At 40.4% G+C, this 15639-nt stretch overlaps 2 protein-coding genes across 4 annotated transcripts in view; one reads left to right on the plus strand and one right to left on the minus strand.

The window, feature by feature from the left end:
- PUM1 (pumilio RNA binding family member 1) overlaps positions 1-15639 on the minus strand; it is a 721963-nt gene that overhangs the window by 339808 nt on the left and 366516 nt on the right. The gene's annotated exons all lie outside the window — the stretch shown is intronic.
- Positions 1-15639, plus strand: part of PTPRU (protein tyrosine phosphatase receptor type U) — a 96498-nt gene that overhangs the window by 24924 nt on the left and 55935 nt on the right. For all 3 annotated transcript variants that reach the window (XM_042440113.1, XM_042440114.1, XM_042440115.1), the window contains exons 5-6: positions 8256-8413; positions 10642-10832. In XM_042440113.1, coding sequence (XP_042296047.1) covers positions 8256-8413; positions 10642-10832 — 349 coding nt within the window. The remainder of the gene's footprint in view (positions 1-8255; positions 8414-10641; positions 10833-15639) is intronic.

Consider the following 15639-nt stretch of genomic DNA (forward strand, 5'->3'; position numbering starts at 1 on the left):
AGCAGCAACCAAGAAGGTTCTTGCCCACACTGGCCTTTGCCACAAGGCCAGAATAGGTGAGAGGCTTCTCAATCATTGCTCAGCCCCCTTCTGAGTTGCTGCTCTGAGGGTGCCCAGTTGCAGAGGAAGAGTTGAGCAGTGACTAAGAATCTTCTCACTTGTGCTGGCCTTTACCACAAGGCTGCCATGGTTTGGAGGCTTCTTAGTCATTGCTCAGCCAGTTGCTTGGTTGCCACTCCCAATGTAATCAGGTGCAAAGGGAGCAGCAACCAAGAATGGTTGGTTTTCTCCTGATTTCTTCGGGGATAATTTATGAGGGGCTGCATGCTGCCTGTTCGTGGGGTTGAAGTCATTACCAGAATGTGTGGAGACATCTCCCCCCCCCCCCCCCCCCGGATGTTCTCTGTCATCTCCTTTCTTCACTAAACACTTATCCTCCACCCCCTCCTTCTTTCTCTCTCTGCCATTATCCTATCTGAAATCCTTATATTCTCTCTCTTCTTTTTCCTTCCCGTCCTGTGAATTTCTATGGCAGGAGTGTATTGCTTTGCAGGTTTCCTAACTGCTTGATTGCCAGAAGTCTTTCAAACATAGGCTAAGGACTGCATGTCGCCTATCGTTTTGTCCAAAGCTTTGGCTGGCAAGTGACCTTGCTTTTCCTCAGGTATAGAGCATGTAAGAAAGCTTCTAGTCATTGCTAGCCAATTGCTTTTTCAGTCTTCTTTCCTCAGTCTCCTACTCCATTCTCCTCCCTTTGCATGAAAGTCTCTAGTCTGTTGTCATTTTAAGGTTCCAGATACCCCCATCTTCTCCTCTGTTATTTGCCAAAAAACCTGCTCATGCAATGTCTGCTGTTTCTTTTTGTCTGCACGCTTGCCAGGAGGAACTACTATTCCTATTCCTATTACGCGTAAGTAATTCTTATCCACTTGTGCTCCTTGTTCCCAACTGATTCTTTTCCATGTCACGTAAATGTTAAAAGTACCTTTTTGTGTTTATAGAGGGTAATGCTGCTTTAAACAAATGTAGACAATCCAGAACAAAAGAGGGGGAAAGGAGTGTTCAGCTACAAGTTATCAGAACCTGAAATCCCCTTTAGAATATCCAGCTATATCCACAGTGAGCAGAACGCTCTCAGAATGCACAACTATCAGGGACTATCATGGTTCTCTAGGTAGGGGATTAGGAAACAAATATGTATTTTAGAGAGCTGCTGCCAGAAAGTTATTCTTTTCTAGCTTGGATTTTAATCCTAGCATTGGGGACTTTGAAAGCTCACCTTCTGTTTGAGGTCATGTTTATGAGCTTCTGACATTCTTCTCTGAACCCATGTTTCCTACTGTATTCATGATGCATGAAAGGAAGACATAGACGTCCTTCTCTTACCTCCTGGATAAATGAACCCTGACAAGAATATTGCTACTGAGCTGACAGTGGTGACAGTAAAGGTGAATATATTTTCAGAAGTTCAGGTATATTTGGTACAGAGTGGCAAACCTGTGGTTTTTCTTTGGGCTTTTAACATAATTAGATTTCCAGGTGATCATATCAGTTTTTTGTCAGGATGACAACCATGCAGAAGCTGTGCTGAATACTTATGAGCAGAGTATGAATCAAATAAACAAATAAGGCATTTTAAAAAGAAGATTCTGTGGACTGATCAACAGAAAAATATGTTTTCATAGCACATCTGCCTCAAATGTATCAGACCTGGCAACTCAGCACATCCTTAAAATCTTTAAAAATCAAGTAGACGCAGTACATAGCCAACTTGTTGGATAAGAGATACATGGTGCCTCTGCCAGCTCAATCTGAGAGTCAGCTGGGCTTTCCTTTGAAGCGTTTCATGGGACTATGCAAAAAACACACTATAATTGCCATCTCCCTCTCTTAACTAGCCCATATCTCCTGTTAGACTCTCTTTCCCAAGCCAGAAACATTTTACCTTGGTGAAGTGCCGAAAGGATGCCTTCCAGATTGGAAAGGTCTTAATTCAGGACATTTGGAATATCATGTTGGTCTATGGATTTAAGGTTATCTACAGTAAACAATTTCTATGGTCCTCAGTATGAGATAATGGTGCTTACGTAATTTGCAGCCAAAGTGCTGGTCCTTTTATGTCTGAAAACTGTTAGTAGTTCCTGGTCCTCATAGGTCCAAAGCAGAAAGTGCCATGTCGGGGTGTGGCGTTTACATGATGCATGCCCTGACGTGGCTGGAAGCTGCGCTAAGCCAACCCCAACCCAGAAGAGCTGGCACAAAAATGAATAGTGAAAAGCCACTCCTTGCCTGCAGCCAGGTTGAGGACAGTGGCGGTGGCCCGAATCGGGGCTGGGTGCATGCGGTTGCCCCAGCCCCTATGTGATCAGTGCCAGCATGCCACAGCTGCGCACAACTCTTTCTCAAGTCCGCCTGCATGACTCCAAAGTTAGTATTTCTGGATTGGAATAGAAATACAAGAAGCCACATCATACTAGATCAAACCTTGTTCATCTAGCCCAGAATTGTCACCTCTGGTTGGCCCCAGTTGTCCTGATTCTCAAGTAGGGTCTTTCCCATCACCCAGTTTTTTAAACCCAGCATTGACCAGCTGTGCCAGATCTGAAAACTGGATCTGAATGGAGGAACCTTGCCCCCAGGCCATATAGACTTCCAAAATTGCCCCCCAAATAGTTCTGGACAGCTGAAAATTTTAAAATGTTAAACAGTACAGAGTTCCCTAAAACTTGTTCATAAGATGAATTGCTGAGGCTTCCAGGTGTACAATCCACTTTTCCCGCTTTTGTCAGAAAATGGAAAGTCTGCGGAGTCTGGTCAGGTTGAAAGGCACAAAAACACTCTCTTTGGATTGGATGCCAAGGATTGAACCAAAAAATTTCTGAATGCAACCTATATGTTCTGCCACTGAGCTGTGTAAACAGGGGAGCAAATAAGCATCAGAGAACATGATGAAGGTGGAATTTGCATCTCTGTTCAATCAGATCCATCTTCTAGAAGACTTGACCTGATTTGAATTGGGGACAGTTGCTGAGCAGTAGAGTTCACATTCTGAAGTTCCTATTTTCTAAGTATTCATCTCATAATAAATATTGGAAAACTGGCAAAACAAATTGTATCTTTTTATATGCTGGGGAAATAAATTAACATTTGACATATAAACTAATAGGTTCTGTTAAGTTTAATTTGGGGCAACTTTGGGGTAAATTGTCTCATTAAAAACTGATAAAATTCTGTTGGTGAATCAATGGTTGTACACAATGTGTAAATGCCTTATCATGGAGAGTTTCTCAGATTAATCAAAGAAGCACTGGGTCTATTTAATTCCATTTTTATTGTTTTTGTTTACATATACTATAATAATACAATAAAATTATAATCTAAAACTTCCCCTCCCCCAATCATAGATATGTATAAGACACTTTCCCTGTCAATTCTTTTACATAAAAATTACTTCTATCTTATTACGTATCTGTTTTCATTAATGTTATTCCTATATTCCACTAGTCATTTATCTAAAATCTCACTTGATCTAATGCTGGTGTGAATCTGCTATTACTCCATCACATATAACTAGAAAATAGTTTCCTTATGGGCTTGAATAAATTCTCTTTTATTTCTCCTCTCTCTAATTTATGTTCATAGAATCATAGAATCATAGAGTTGGAAGAGACTGCAAGGGCCATCCAGTCCAACCCCCTGCCATGCAGGAAATCCAGATCAAAGCATCGTCGACAGATGGCCATCCAGCCTCTGTTTGAAGACCTCCAAGGAGGGAGACTCCACTACACTCCGAGGAAGTGTGTTCCACTGTCGAACAGCCCTTACTGTCAGGAAATTCCTCCTAATGTTGAGGTGGAATCTCTTTTCCTGTAGCTTGCATCCATTGCTCCGGGTCCTAGTCTCTGGAGCAGCAGAAAACAAGTTTGCTCCCTCCTCAATATGACATCCCTTCAAGTATTTAAATAGGGCTATCATATCACCTCTTAACCTTCTCTTCTCCAGGCTAAACATCCCCAGCTCCCTGAGTCGTTCCTCATAGGGCAAGGTTTCCAGACCTTTCACCATTTTAGTCGCCCTCCTTTGGACACGCTCCAGTTTCTCAATGTCCTTTTTGAATTGTGGCGCCCAGAACTGGACACAATATTCCAGGTGGGGCCTGACCAGAGCAGAATATAGTGGCACTATTACTTCCCTGGATCTAGATACGATACTTCTATTGATGCAGCCTAAAATCGCATTGGCCTTGTTAGCTGCCGCATCACACTGTTGACTCATGTTCAACTTGTGGTCTACTTGGACTCCTAGATCTCTTTCACATGTTGTCTCCTTAAGCCAGGTGTCTCCCATCCTATATCTGTGCATTTCGTTTTTTCGCCCTAAGTGCAGTACCTTACATTTCTCCCTGTTGAAGTTCATTCTGTTAGCTCTGGCCCAGCTTTCTAGTCTATTCAGGTCATTTTGAATTTTGATCCTGTCCTCTGGAGTATTAGCTATTCCTCCTACTTTAGTGTCATCTGCAAATTTGATAAGTATTCCCCCAATTTTTTCCTCCAAGTCATTGATAAAGATGTTGAACAGTACTGGGCCCAGGACAGAGCCCTGTGGGACTCCACTGGTTACTTCTCTCCAGGATGAAAAGGTGCCATTGTTGAGCACCCTTTGGGTTCGACCGGTCAACCAATTACAAATCCACTTAACAGTTGCCTTGTCCAGCCCACATTTTACAAGCTTGTTTGTGAGAATGTCATGAGGAACCCTGTCAAAGGCCTTACTGAAATCAAGATATACTATATCCACAGCATTCCCTTCATCTACCAAGCTGGTAATTTTATCAAAGAAAGAGTTATATGTTAATCAAAGAATGTTATATGTTAATTTTTCAGATAAAGCTGTGGCCTATATTCTATTTAACCAATTCTGTATCTCAAAGTTCTCCAATCCCAGCCTCATACTTTGACTATCTTCATCACTGTAGCAGAGACCCAAAATAATATAGTCTTCATCGGTAAATTCTCATTTTCATATAAAAAATAAGAAGTAATGCTCCTCTGAAGTGAACTTTTTCCTCCTATTATATGCCTTAACCATATTAAGACTTCTTCCCAAAATTTTCATATCTTTGTACATAAAAGCCATATATGATTCCAATTTCCGAATTTTTCATTTCCTCTCTAGCATAATTGAGCTACTCCAATATTAATCCTGTGCGATTTAAGTGGGTAATAGTACCATTTATGGATAATTTTCAATGTGTTCTCTCTAATTTGAGTACATACTGAATTATAAAGTCAGGTTTACCAAACTGAAATCCATTTCTTTTTAACTATTTTTGTCCCAAACTCTGATTCTCAAATCTTATTCCTTTAGACTTGCCAAATTTAACTTCTTGTCTTGATTAATAGAATTTGGAAATTTGTCCTCTTGTATTATTTAGACTATTGTTGCATAGGGTCCCTCTGTTCTACTCGATTTAGCCTGGAAAACATTTATTTACATTAATTGTTGCCATGATGTTTTTATTGGTTCCAATTTAATTCTGAATTAGTCCAATTTTATAGATTTACACATTGGGAATAAATGGGTTATTCTATATACTCTTCTTTCTTTCCACGCTCTAAATTGATTACATTTATCTTCCTATTTAAATAGAGGGTGTTCCAGAACAGACAGGGGGTGCAGGTGCTGGTACTAACTGCTTTTTGTAGCTATATGTTAAGCATCCCTTCTGTAAATGAATTCTTAACTTTTTAAAAAAAATATTTCCAACCAGATAATTCAATAATGTATTTCTCTCTATTTGTATCCAAGCAAGAGAATTCTCATCTTTTACAAATTTCCTAATTGAACCAACTACATCATAAGACAGTTCCAGATTGGGCAGAGCTCATCCTCCCCATGATGTGTGACCATATTTAGTGCTTTTAGTAAACCTTAAGGATTTCCCTCCTGCTACAATGTTTTTGCCTTTTTGAAAGCTTAGTCTTTTCTATTGACGTAATGATAGTTTGAAATAGAAATCTAAAAATTTGGCAAAATATGAACATTGAGAACTGCATATTTTCATCTAGTCGATCTATATCAAAGAGAAAATTATTGGGGGGGGGAGTAATATTGCAAGGAAAAAAAGAATGAGATGGGGAAAGTCCTAATGATTTCTAAATAGCCATGTTGCCTTCAGAACATAAATATTTTAATATGCAGTTTTCTTGGGATGAGAACCAGGCTAGTGGCCAGAAATTTTGTGATGGTAGCTATGGGGTGAGAAAAGACATATGAAAAATACACTATATATTTTTTTAAAACTGTTTAAAATTATTTAAGTAGTCTCAGTATTATTAAAATCAAATTTAATTTTTGCAGTTGAGAAATAATGCTTAGCCCTTCCACACTTAGCCTCTTTGCATCCAGCATGGCAATCTATTCCAATACTGTATAGCAGTGGGGAATTATTCCATCTCAGCTGGCACTTGATCAGAATTTTTGCTAATTTTTGGATGTTTTTAATAACTGGGCAAAGAGATAATCTTTCTTCCACCTATTCTATAATGTGAAGGCAAGCAAGGATGTAGAGAGCACAGTTGTTTTGATCACACCTGGTGAGTAGTGCAGATGCAAAAGGAGATTAAGACCAGTGCTTGCTCCTGTTGAGCATCTTCTTCAGCCACTTCCATACTTTCCTGTATTTCACTGCTGGATATCTCAAGGAAAAGGAGTTGACCTAGAGACCTTTCCCTGCTAAATACTAAATACTATCCAATAGTAAGGGAGGGTGTGGAACAGAAATGGAGCAGTCAGGTGACCCTTTGACTCTCCATTAAGGAGATTAGGTGATAAAAGGCATAGATCATTTAAGACCTGGCTGAGGAAAGCAGAGCCCTGTCACCCAAGGTGTGCTGGGTTGAAAATGTTGGATATTTTAAATCAATGCTTGTTGCAGATTAAATAAATTGTTTAATATTTTTCTTACATATTAATTAAAAGAATGAAAGATGCCATCCCTGATATGCATTGGCCACCACATTGGCTATCATTAATCTCAAAGAAGATCTGTGTACTCACTGGAGGTAAACGGGAGCCGGCACCTCCTTTTTGGAAATGGATCTAGCAGCAGCAGCAGCAGCAGCAGCAGCATGGTTTTAGCTTTGCATTCGCATGTTCATTCCATAAGACATTTTTTTCTTTCTTGCTGGAGACTGGTTTATTTAAATTTCCCTGGTAAGGGATTAGCCATATTCCCATATGTAGGTTTCTGTGTGTTCCTGTATCACATAAAAAAAGAAGCTAAGATTTATTTTCAGAAGCAGCTGAAAGGACTCACACAGGTAATCTCTGAGGAATGAGACTGGTTTACAGAGTGAGTGCCATTCGATTGCTCATTTTGATGTCATGAAGCTCTGGAGGCTGGTGACTGATGTCATTGAGATGGTGAACCAGCTCCATGTTGTGGCCCAAGTTTTAAAGGAACTGGCGATGCTTTTGAATTCTACTCCCCAGTTAAGCTCAGTACATTGGCTCTACCAGCCTCTATCTTCATGGTTTGGCAGCTCCATTAAAAGTGAAACGAAGGCCTTGTCTGCACAGGCAAAAAAAGTCCTATGCTCACCCTGACACATATTGGCTTTGCTCCCATGATAGACATGGGATTTAACTTTAAGAAGGCGGATCTTATCACATTTCCCTGTCACTGGGGAGTACACAGCCTATATGCAACCCAGACGTCTGCTACATCTATTCAAGAATGGGAAATCCCATTCTTGAAGAGATGGGGGGGGGAGCCTGGAGAAACCTGGAGTGCATATGGGCTGCATGCTCCCTGGTGACAGGGAAATGTGATAAAATCCACCTTCTTAAAGTTACATCTCGCATCTGTCGGCGGCCTTTGACAGGGGGTCCCCATATCCTCTGGTCTAATTGATCGCACAGGTGACACACTCTCCAGAAAAATGGCAGAGCTCCTGTAGGTAAGGGATGCAGTTGTCTCATGACCAATTCCAGTCCAGTTCCAGAGCATAATGTACTGGACTGGCCCTGGACTTAACAGGCCAGTGCAGACAAGTCCTATGAATCTAACTATGTTTCTTAGCTTACTGTAATATAAAAGACCATGACAGCAGAGAAAAATACTTTCACTAAATATACCTCTGAATTTCTTTTCTTTCTTTTTTCTTTTCATTATTAAAAAACATACTTGTAGGTAAGTGTCAAAGCAGATGACTTAGTGTGACATATTCCCATTATGTGTAATTTTACATTAGGAAACCAGTGAACAAGGCCAAAGCTACGACCAACTATCGCAATGAGAAGACACACATGATGAGTGCAATTGATAGGAGCTTCACAGATCAGAGTACTCTGCAAGAAGATGAACGGCTGGGTTTGTCCTTCATGGATGCACACAACTACAGCAACAAAGGTACATTGTAATCCAGCAGGGAACAGGTTTGTTCAGTTGAAGAAGGCTGGATTGCCACAAGTATAACCTGTTGGGGTGAGCGGTTACAGTGCAGCATTTGGCAGGATGAAGGCCAATAAGGAATGGGGCTTGATCCCAAAAGTTCATGTACCTTTTGAGGGACAATGTGAACAAATTACTTTGTGGGGTTTGTGTCTAGTTATATAATAAGTTACTTTGCAAAGTAACAATTCCTCATTCTCAACAGACGCTTGTTGGCTCTGCCTGCTTAGATACTGTGTCACTAATGGAGCAGGGGCACTTGTTTTGTGTTCATTCCTATTTGATTAATTGCAGTATCCCAAGAAATGGGTAAAAATTTCTGAAATAGATTGGGGCTCAGGGCTGGTGGTCATGACTATATATGACATAGAGACTGAATATAGTAAAAGTGTTTGGATGCTTATTATTATTATTATTATTATTATTAACCTTTATTTATAAAGCACTGTAAATTTGCACAGCGCTGTACATACAATCTTTTTAATTGGACGGTTCCTTGCCCTCAGGATTACAATCTAAAAAGACACGACACAAAGGGAGTGGTGGTGGGGAAGGGGCCTCTCTAGTAGGAAAGATACAACTGGGTGTCATCGGCATACAGATGGTAGGAAAAACCAAAAGAGCTAATCAGTTTACCTAAGGACAGTGTGTAGAGAGAAAACAGAAGGGGACCCAGAACAGAGCCCTGGGGAACTCCAACAGATAAGGGAACAGGAGATGAAGTCTGACCGCCTGCAACCACTGCAAAAGATCTGCCTGACAAGTAAGATCTAAACCAGTCAAGAACAGAGTCTGAGAACCCAAGGTCAGAAAGTATATCAACTAGAAGACAGTGATCAACGGTGTCAAAGGCTGCAGACAAATCAAGAAGGATGAGAACAGAGTAAAGGCCATTAGCTTTGGCCCATAAAAGGTCATTTGAGATCTTAGTGAGAGCTGTCTCTGTGGAATGCCTTCGGCGGAAACCAGACTGAAAGGGATTGAGAATGGAGTTGGCTACAAGAAACTCAAGACAGCAAGAATAAACAACCTGTTCCAAGACCTTAGAAAGAAAGGGAAGAAGAGAAATTGGATGATAGCTAGACAAAGAGGAGTGGTCAAGAGAAGGTTTTTTTCAGAATTGGGGAAATGAGAGCATGTTTAAAGTCTGAAGGGAAGGAGCCTGTAGAGAGAGAGAGATTGAAGATATGGAGAAGCGAGGGCAGAAAAGAGGGAGCTATGGAAATTAGAAGACGAGTACGAATTGGGTCAAGAGAACAGGTTGCAGGTTTGGAAGAGTTCAGAAGTGTAGAGAGTTCATCCAAAGAAGCAGGAGGAAACACAGAAATTTTTTAGGTGAGGGCGAAAGAAGATTATGAGCAGAAGAAGAATCAGGAGGGACTATCTCAGAACGAATAGTGGTGATCTTTGAGATGAAATAATTAGCAAAGTCATTAGGAGAGAATGATGAAGAGACCGGAGGAGAGGGAGGTTTAAGCAAAGAGTTGAAGATGGAGAACAAATGCTGCAGGCGCCTCTCATTGGCGGAGATCAATGATTTGTAATAAGTTTGTTTAGCCATAGACAGGGCACGTGAGAAGGAAGAAGGAACAAATTTGTAATGAATAAAATCAGCCCACTGTTTGGACTTTCTCCAAAGGCGTTCGGCTGCTCTAGAGCAGGACCGGAGAAACTTGATAATGAGGGTAAGCCAGGGCTGAGGCCTAGTCTTGGAGGAAGAAGTGCGTACAGAGATAGGGGCAAAGCGGTTAAGAGTCGAGGAAAGAGTGGAGTTAAATAAAGACATTGCTGAGTCAGCAGAATCCCCAAGGTTTAGGGAAGAGGGAGATGAATCCAGGGTCTGACCAAGATGGTTAGAGTCAACAGATTGAAGGTTACGAAAATGCTTAGGCCACATGTTTCTATCTAATATTCTAGCAGAGCATTTAGCTTCCATTCAAGTATTTACTATATCTAATATTTGCATAGCTTTTTAGAATCATAGAATCGTAGAGTTGGAAGAGACCACAAGGGCCATCCAGTCCAATCCCATTCTGCCATGCAGGAACTCTCAATCAAAGCATCCCCGACAGATGGCCATCCAGCCTCTGTTTAAAGACCTCCAAGGAGGGAGACTCCCTGTAACCTGTCCAGGTGTAGAGATTTCTTTCATACTTTCCTATCACATTTCATTCTGTCATTCACAGGTGACCAGCGTAGTAGTATCATCAATGAGTCAAGCAGCTTGTTAGGGGGCTCCCCTCGAAGGCAGTGTGGGCGCAAAGGTTCTCCCTATCACACTGGGCAACTTCATCCTGCTGTCCGAGTAGCTGATCTCCTCCAGCACATAAACCAGATGAAGACTGCAGAAGGCTATGGCTTCAAACAGGAATATGAGGTGAGAACTTAACATCAGACCATGCCTGAAGTTCATCCTTGTAATAGTGTACAAGGCCCACCCCTTAACCCCATTCTTCTAAGACTGACTCATAAAAAGTCAGTTTTTGGTCTATTATCTCTACTCAGAATAGGGAAACAACTTACCTTCTTTTCAGCCAATATAACAAACTGGATACTATTTGATACGTTTCTCAATTCTCCACGAACCTGCAGACATAGATCCTCAGTTTTGCTCAGTTTGACCAGATGTCTTCATCCCAAAAGAATACCAGGTACTGTACTGTGAAATGTAGGACATTCAAGAAAAATGTAGGATATTACAAAATAAAACTCTCATATAAATATAAATTCATCATGCTCAAAATAAGGGACATTTTGGAATTCCTACTGGACAGAAGGTTGAAATGGAAGACATGTCCTGGAAAAGGAGAACCTCTAGTCACCCTGGTCTTATTCTTCTATCAACCAATCTTTCTCCACTGCTTCTCTTGGCTTCCTTTCTATTCAGCTACTTCATTTATGACTGCATATTAAAAAATAAGCCAGAAAAGAGTGACTATAACTTGAATTCTTTTTCAGTTTGGAAAACAAGTGGAGCCCCTGGGTGTTTGTTTGCTTTGATAGACTGTTTGAACGCCTCTTGATTCTGTTTGGCAAGGACAACTCTGTTCCAGACAGGCCAACATCAGTCAGTGTAAGGACATGACTTTGAACTGGCTAAAAAGAGATGGGAGTATTTGACCCTGTCTGTATGAGTGATTTACCTGGACACCCCCCCCCCCCCTTCATTGTATACTGTTTACATGACAGAGGATCAAAATCTTGAATCAGATCTGGATTATCATGGTGACACTCATTTCTGATTTGAGACTTCCTCCCCCTAATCCACATTTAAACAACTCACTTTTTGTTGTGGATTTACAGCTTTTTTGCAGCAACAGTGGCAGCTGCATTTTCACTATCCAGTGCTGCTGCTGCAGGCACAAATTGCTCTAAGGTAGAATGAGACACTCAGGATCAATAGTGTGGCTGGATATCTCATTCAGGCTTCAGCAGCAGTGTCATGCAAGAAAAGGCTGGGGAAGCAGTGCTGAGCAATGAGTGCATGGGAAGGCAGCTATTGGTTATTCATTGCAAGAGATGAAACCCACAACAAAAGAGAGCAGTTGTGTGTGGAAGGGGAGAGGGATTAGGATCCAGAAATCTCTGGAGGCAACCCAGAGTATTCTGGTAAGTGTAGATTTGCCCAGTCTCTCATGAGACAATAAGCTCAATTTCTATGCTGGCTGTACAAGAAGGGAAGCATCTTAGAAACTGATTTTCAGAAATCATATTGCTTCAGAATTTTATAAATTAAATTTAACCCCAGCCCCTCCACAGTTTGCCTCCTCTTTTTAAAAAACCCATTGAAGCCTGGTTTTTCATCTCATGGCTAGTGTGATTGTGAAAAGAGCCTCTGACTTTTCTCCCCCGTTCTCAGGGTGCTTAGAATCTAGTATGTTTTTTTCTAGTAAGATTTTTAAGCATTTGTTGCTATTGTTAAGGCAGCTAAGCATGTTATACATGTGTGTGCTTTCTGTGCATATATTTTTTTTCAGCTGTGCATGTCTTCTTCACTCTGCACCTCCTCAGCTGCCCATGGAGGAGAAAGTGTTACAGGCCAGATGTATTGGTTGACATCTTTTGAGGCCTGGGAATATATTTGTAAAGTACAGAGTGTAGCCTAGTATAACATATAAAGTATAGCATGTAAAATATAATACATAAAGCCAGATATAGTAAAAATGTGGCTTCAGCTTAAGTGTGGGAAGACACCTACTCAGATATCAATAAGACATGACAGGGAATAAAACATACTGTGCATGTGAGCAGAAGTGATATGTAATACTTTTAGTAGATGTAATGTGCTCAGTTATTATTGAGATAAAAAGATCTGATCAAGAATAACGTATCACCAAGAGCTGTGGTAGTTGATGTTAGAAGGGCAGCCAGCCAAAGGATCCAAGTGGACCTGAAGTACCCCCTTATCTAAACATCTTTGCTTTGAGTGAATAAGAATAAGCCAGGTATAGTCAGCACCTTTGTTTTGATTTATTTTGATTGGACAACTGATAATGCACAAGGATAAGATGAGAATAAATGAATCCACATATCAGACTGCCTTTAGACATGTTGTCACCAACAAACACCGTTGTCGCAGACAGTTGGGATGTTCCTGATAGGCTGATAATCTGCCCAAACATGTATAAATAAACTTCTAGAATAAGAAGAAATAGATATATGTTCAGTATGAACATAACAGAAGCCTCTTATAGATGCTTATGGTTATAACAGAGGTTGTTAAGATTTTAATAGTGATAAAGAGGGAAAACCCTTGAATGCCTGTGATTTAATTCTTTGATGGATACGATACAAGAGACAGGATTCTATACATATGAAAGCCTTTATTAAATGTCTGTAAAATACCTGAACAGACACTATGAAAAGTATGAAAGAACCTGATGATGATGATGATGGATATATGGCTGAACTATACTATTTACACGATGATAAAATGCATATACAGTCATCCCTCTATATCCATGGATTCATTATCCACAGATTCAACTAATCACAGCTTGAAAATATTCTCTCTCTCTCTCTCTCTCTCTTTCTCTGTATATTCACACACACATGCACATAAACACTCCAAAAAGCAAACAGTGATTTTCCCCCTCCATTTTACTATGCCATTGTACTTAATGGGTCTTGACCATCCCATAGTGGGTCCTGGAAACAAACCCCAATGGATACAAGGATCCACTGTATGTATTAAGTATTACAAAGACTATTAAAGAAAGAGGATTCTGTCCTTATTAAAGTCCTTATGAAAAGCTTTATAAAAGGACCTGAATGGCCATATGATGCCTTACATGCAGTGTAATGTAATAGGATGAAAGCAAACATCTGGACATTGACATGTCTGTGTTTTTCTCTCAGATGTCTGTAGGCAGAACATGACATGCACAGATATAGGGTGGGTAATTCCTGGCTTGACAACATTACATGTGAAAGGGATCTGGAAGTCTTAGTAGAAAACAAGATGACCATGATTGAACAGTGTAATGCAGCAGCTTAAAAAGCCAATGCAATTCTAGGCCGCATATAGAAGTATAGTGTCTAGATCAAGGGACATAATAGTACAACCCTATTCTGCTTTAGCCAGGCATCACCTGTAATCCTGTGCCCAGTCCTGGACACCACAATTCCAAAAGGTTGTTGACAAACTGGTGTGTGTCCAGATGAAACTGACCAAAATGGTAAAAGGTCTGGAAACCATGCCCTATGATGGATGGCTTAGGAAGCTGGGTACATTTAGCGTAGAGAAGGTAAGGTTGCTTTTGAAAGGATATATTTGAAAGGATGTCATTCTGAAGATGGAGCAAGCTTATTTTCTGCTGCTCAAGAGACTAGCCTTCCAGGCTTCCCACATTCGATTCAGTCCCAGTTGAAGATGTCATGAGATAACTCTTCCTATGGTCATTTTAAACAAGTGGCGGGGGGGGGGGGGGGGGGCCCCCCTTTTTAAAAAAACCATGGGGGGCATTACCTCATAACATCTTCCATTGGGACTGCATTGAATGTGGGAAGCTGGGAAGGCTGCATACAGCTAAAAAAATGGCCGTATAGCCTTTGGAAACTGTTCAGAAACTTCAGCATATGCAGAACGCTGCAGCGAGAATGCTGACTGGGTCCATACATTCACCTTGACCACATGAAATTTAGATACAATTAAGAACTTTGCCACACAGCCACTATAATTTCTCTGAATATTTGTATCCTTTGAATTTTTAAAAAGCATTTTCTTTCATTCAAATTGAATGAGAATGGTTGAAAAAAAAAGTTAATATTTATTAAAGAAAAATAGCAATTCTCGTTGCAGCAAACTCCAATCTGCATTGTGAAGATGTACTTTCAGCTACCCCCCCCCAGTGTGGCAAATTATTATTATTATTATTATTATTATTATTATTATTATTATTATTATTATTATTAACCTTTATTTATAAAGCGCTGTAAATTTACACAGCACTGTACATACAATCTTTTTAATTGGACAGTTCCCTGCCCTAAGGCTTACAATCTAAAAAAGACATGACACAAAAGGAGAAAGGGAAGGGGATGAGGGCCAACAGTTCTTCTCTAAGATAATAGATAATAATAATAATTATAATGCCACGCTGGGGGGGGGTAGCTGAAAGTACATCTTCACAATGCAGATTGGAGTTTGCTGCAACGAGAATTGCTATTTTTTCTTTAATAAATATTAACTTTTTTTTTTCAACCATCTCATTCAATGAAGAAAGAAAATGCTTTTTAAAAATTCAAAGATAAAAATATTCAGAGAAATATAGTGGCTGTGTGGCAAAGTTCTTAATTTGATCTAAATTTCATGTGGTCAAGTGAATGTAGGACCCAGTCAGCATTCTCGCTGCAGCTTTCTGCATATGCTGAAGTTTCTGACAGTTTTCCAAAGGCTATACGGCCATGTTTTTAGCTGTATGCAGCCTTCCGCTTCCCACATTCATGCAGTCCCAATGGAAGATGTTTGAGGTAATGCCTCCCATGGTCTTTTAAACAGTGTGCCCCCCCCCCCCCGGCCACTTGTTTAAAATGACCATAGGAAGAGTTACTCATGACATCTTCAACTGGGACTGAATCGAATGTGGAAGCCTGGAAGGCTAGTCTCTTGAGCACAGAAAATAGCTTGCTCCATCTTCAGAATGACATCCTTCAAATATATCCTTTCAAAGCAACTTACCTTC

Source organism: Sceloporus undulatus, chromosome 9 (genome assembly GCF_019175285.1).
Source record: "Sceloporus undulatus isolate JIND9_A2432 ecotype Alabama chromosome 9, SceUnd_v1.1, whole genome shotgun sequence".
NCBI classification, from domain to species: Eukaryota; Metazoa; Chordata; class Lepidosauria; order Squamata; family Phrynosomatidae; genus Sceloporus; species Sceloporus undulatus.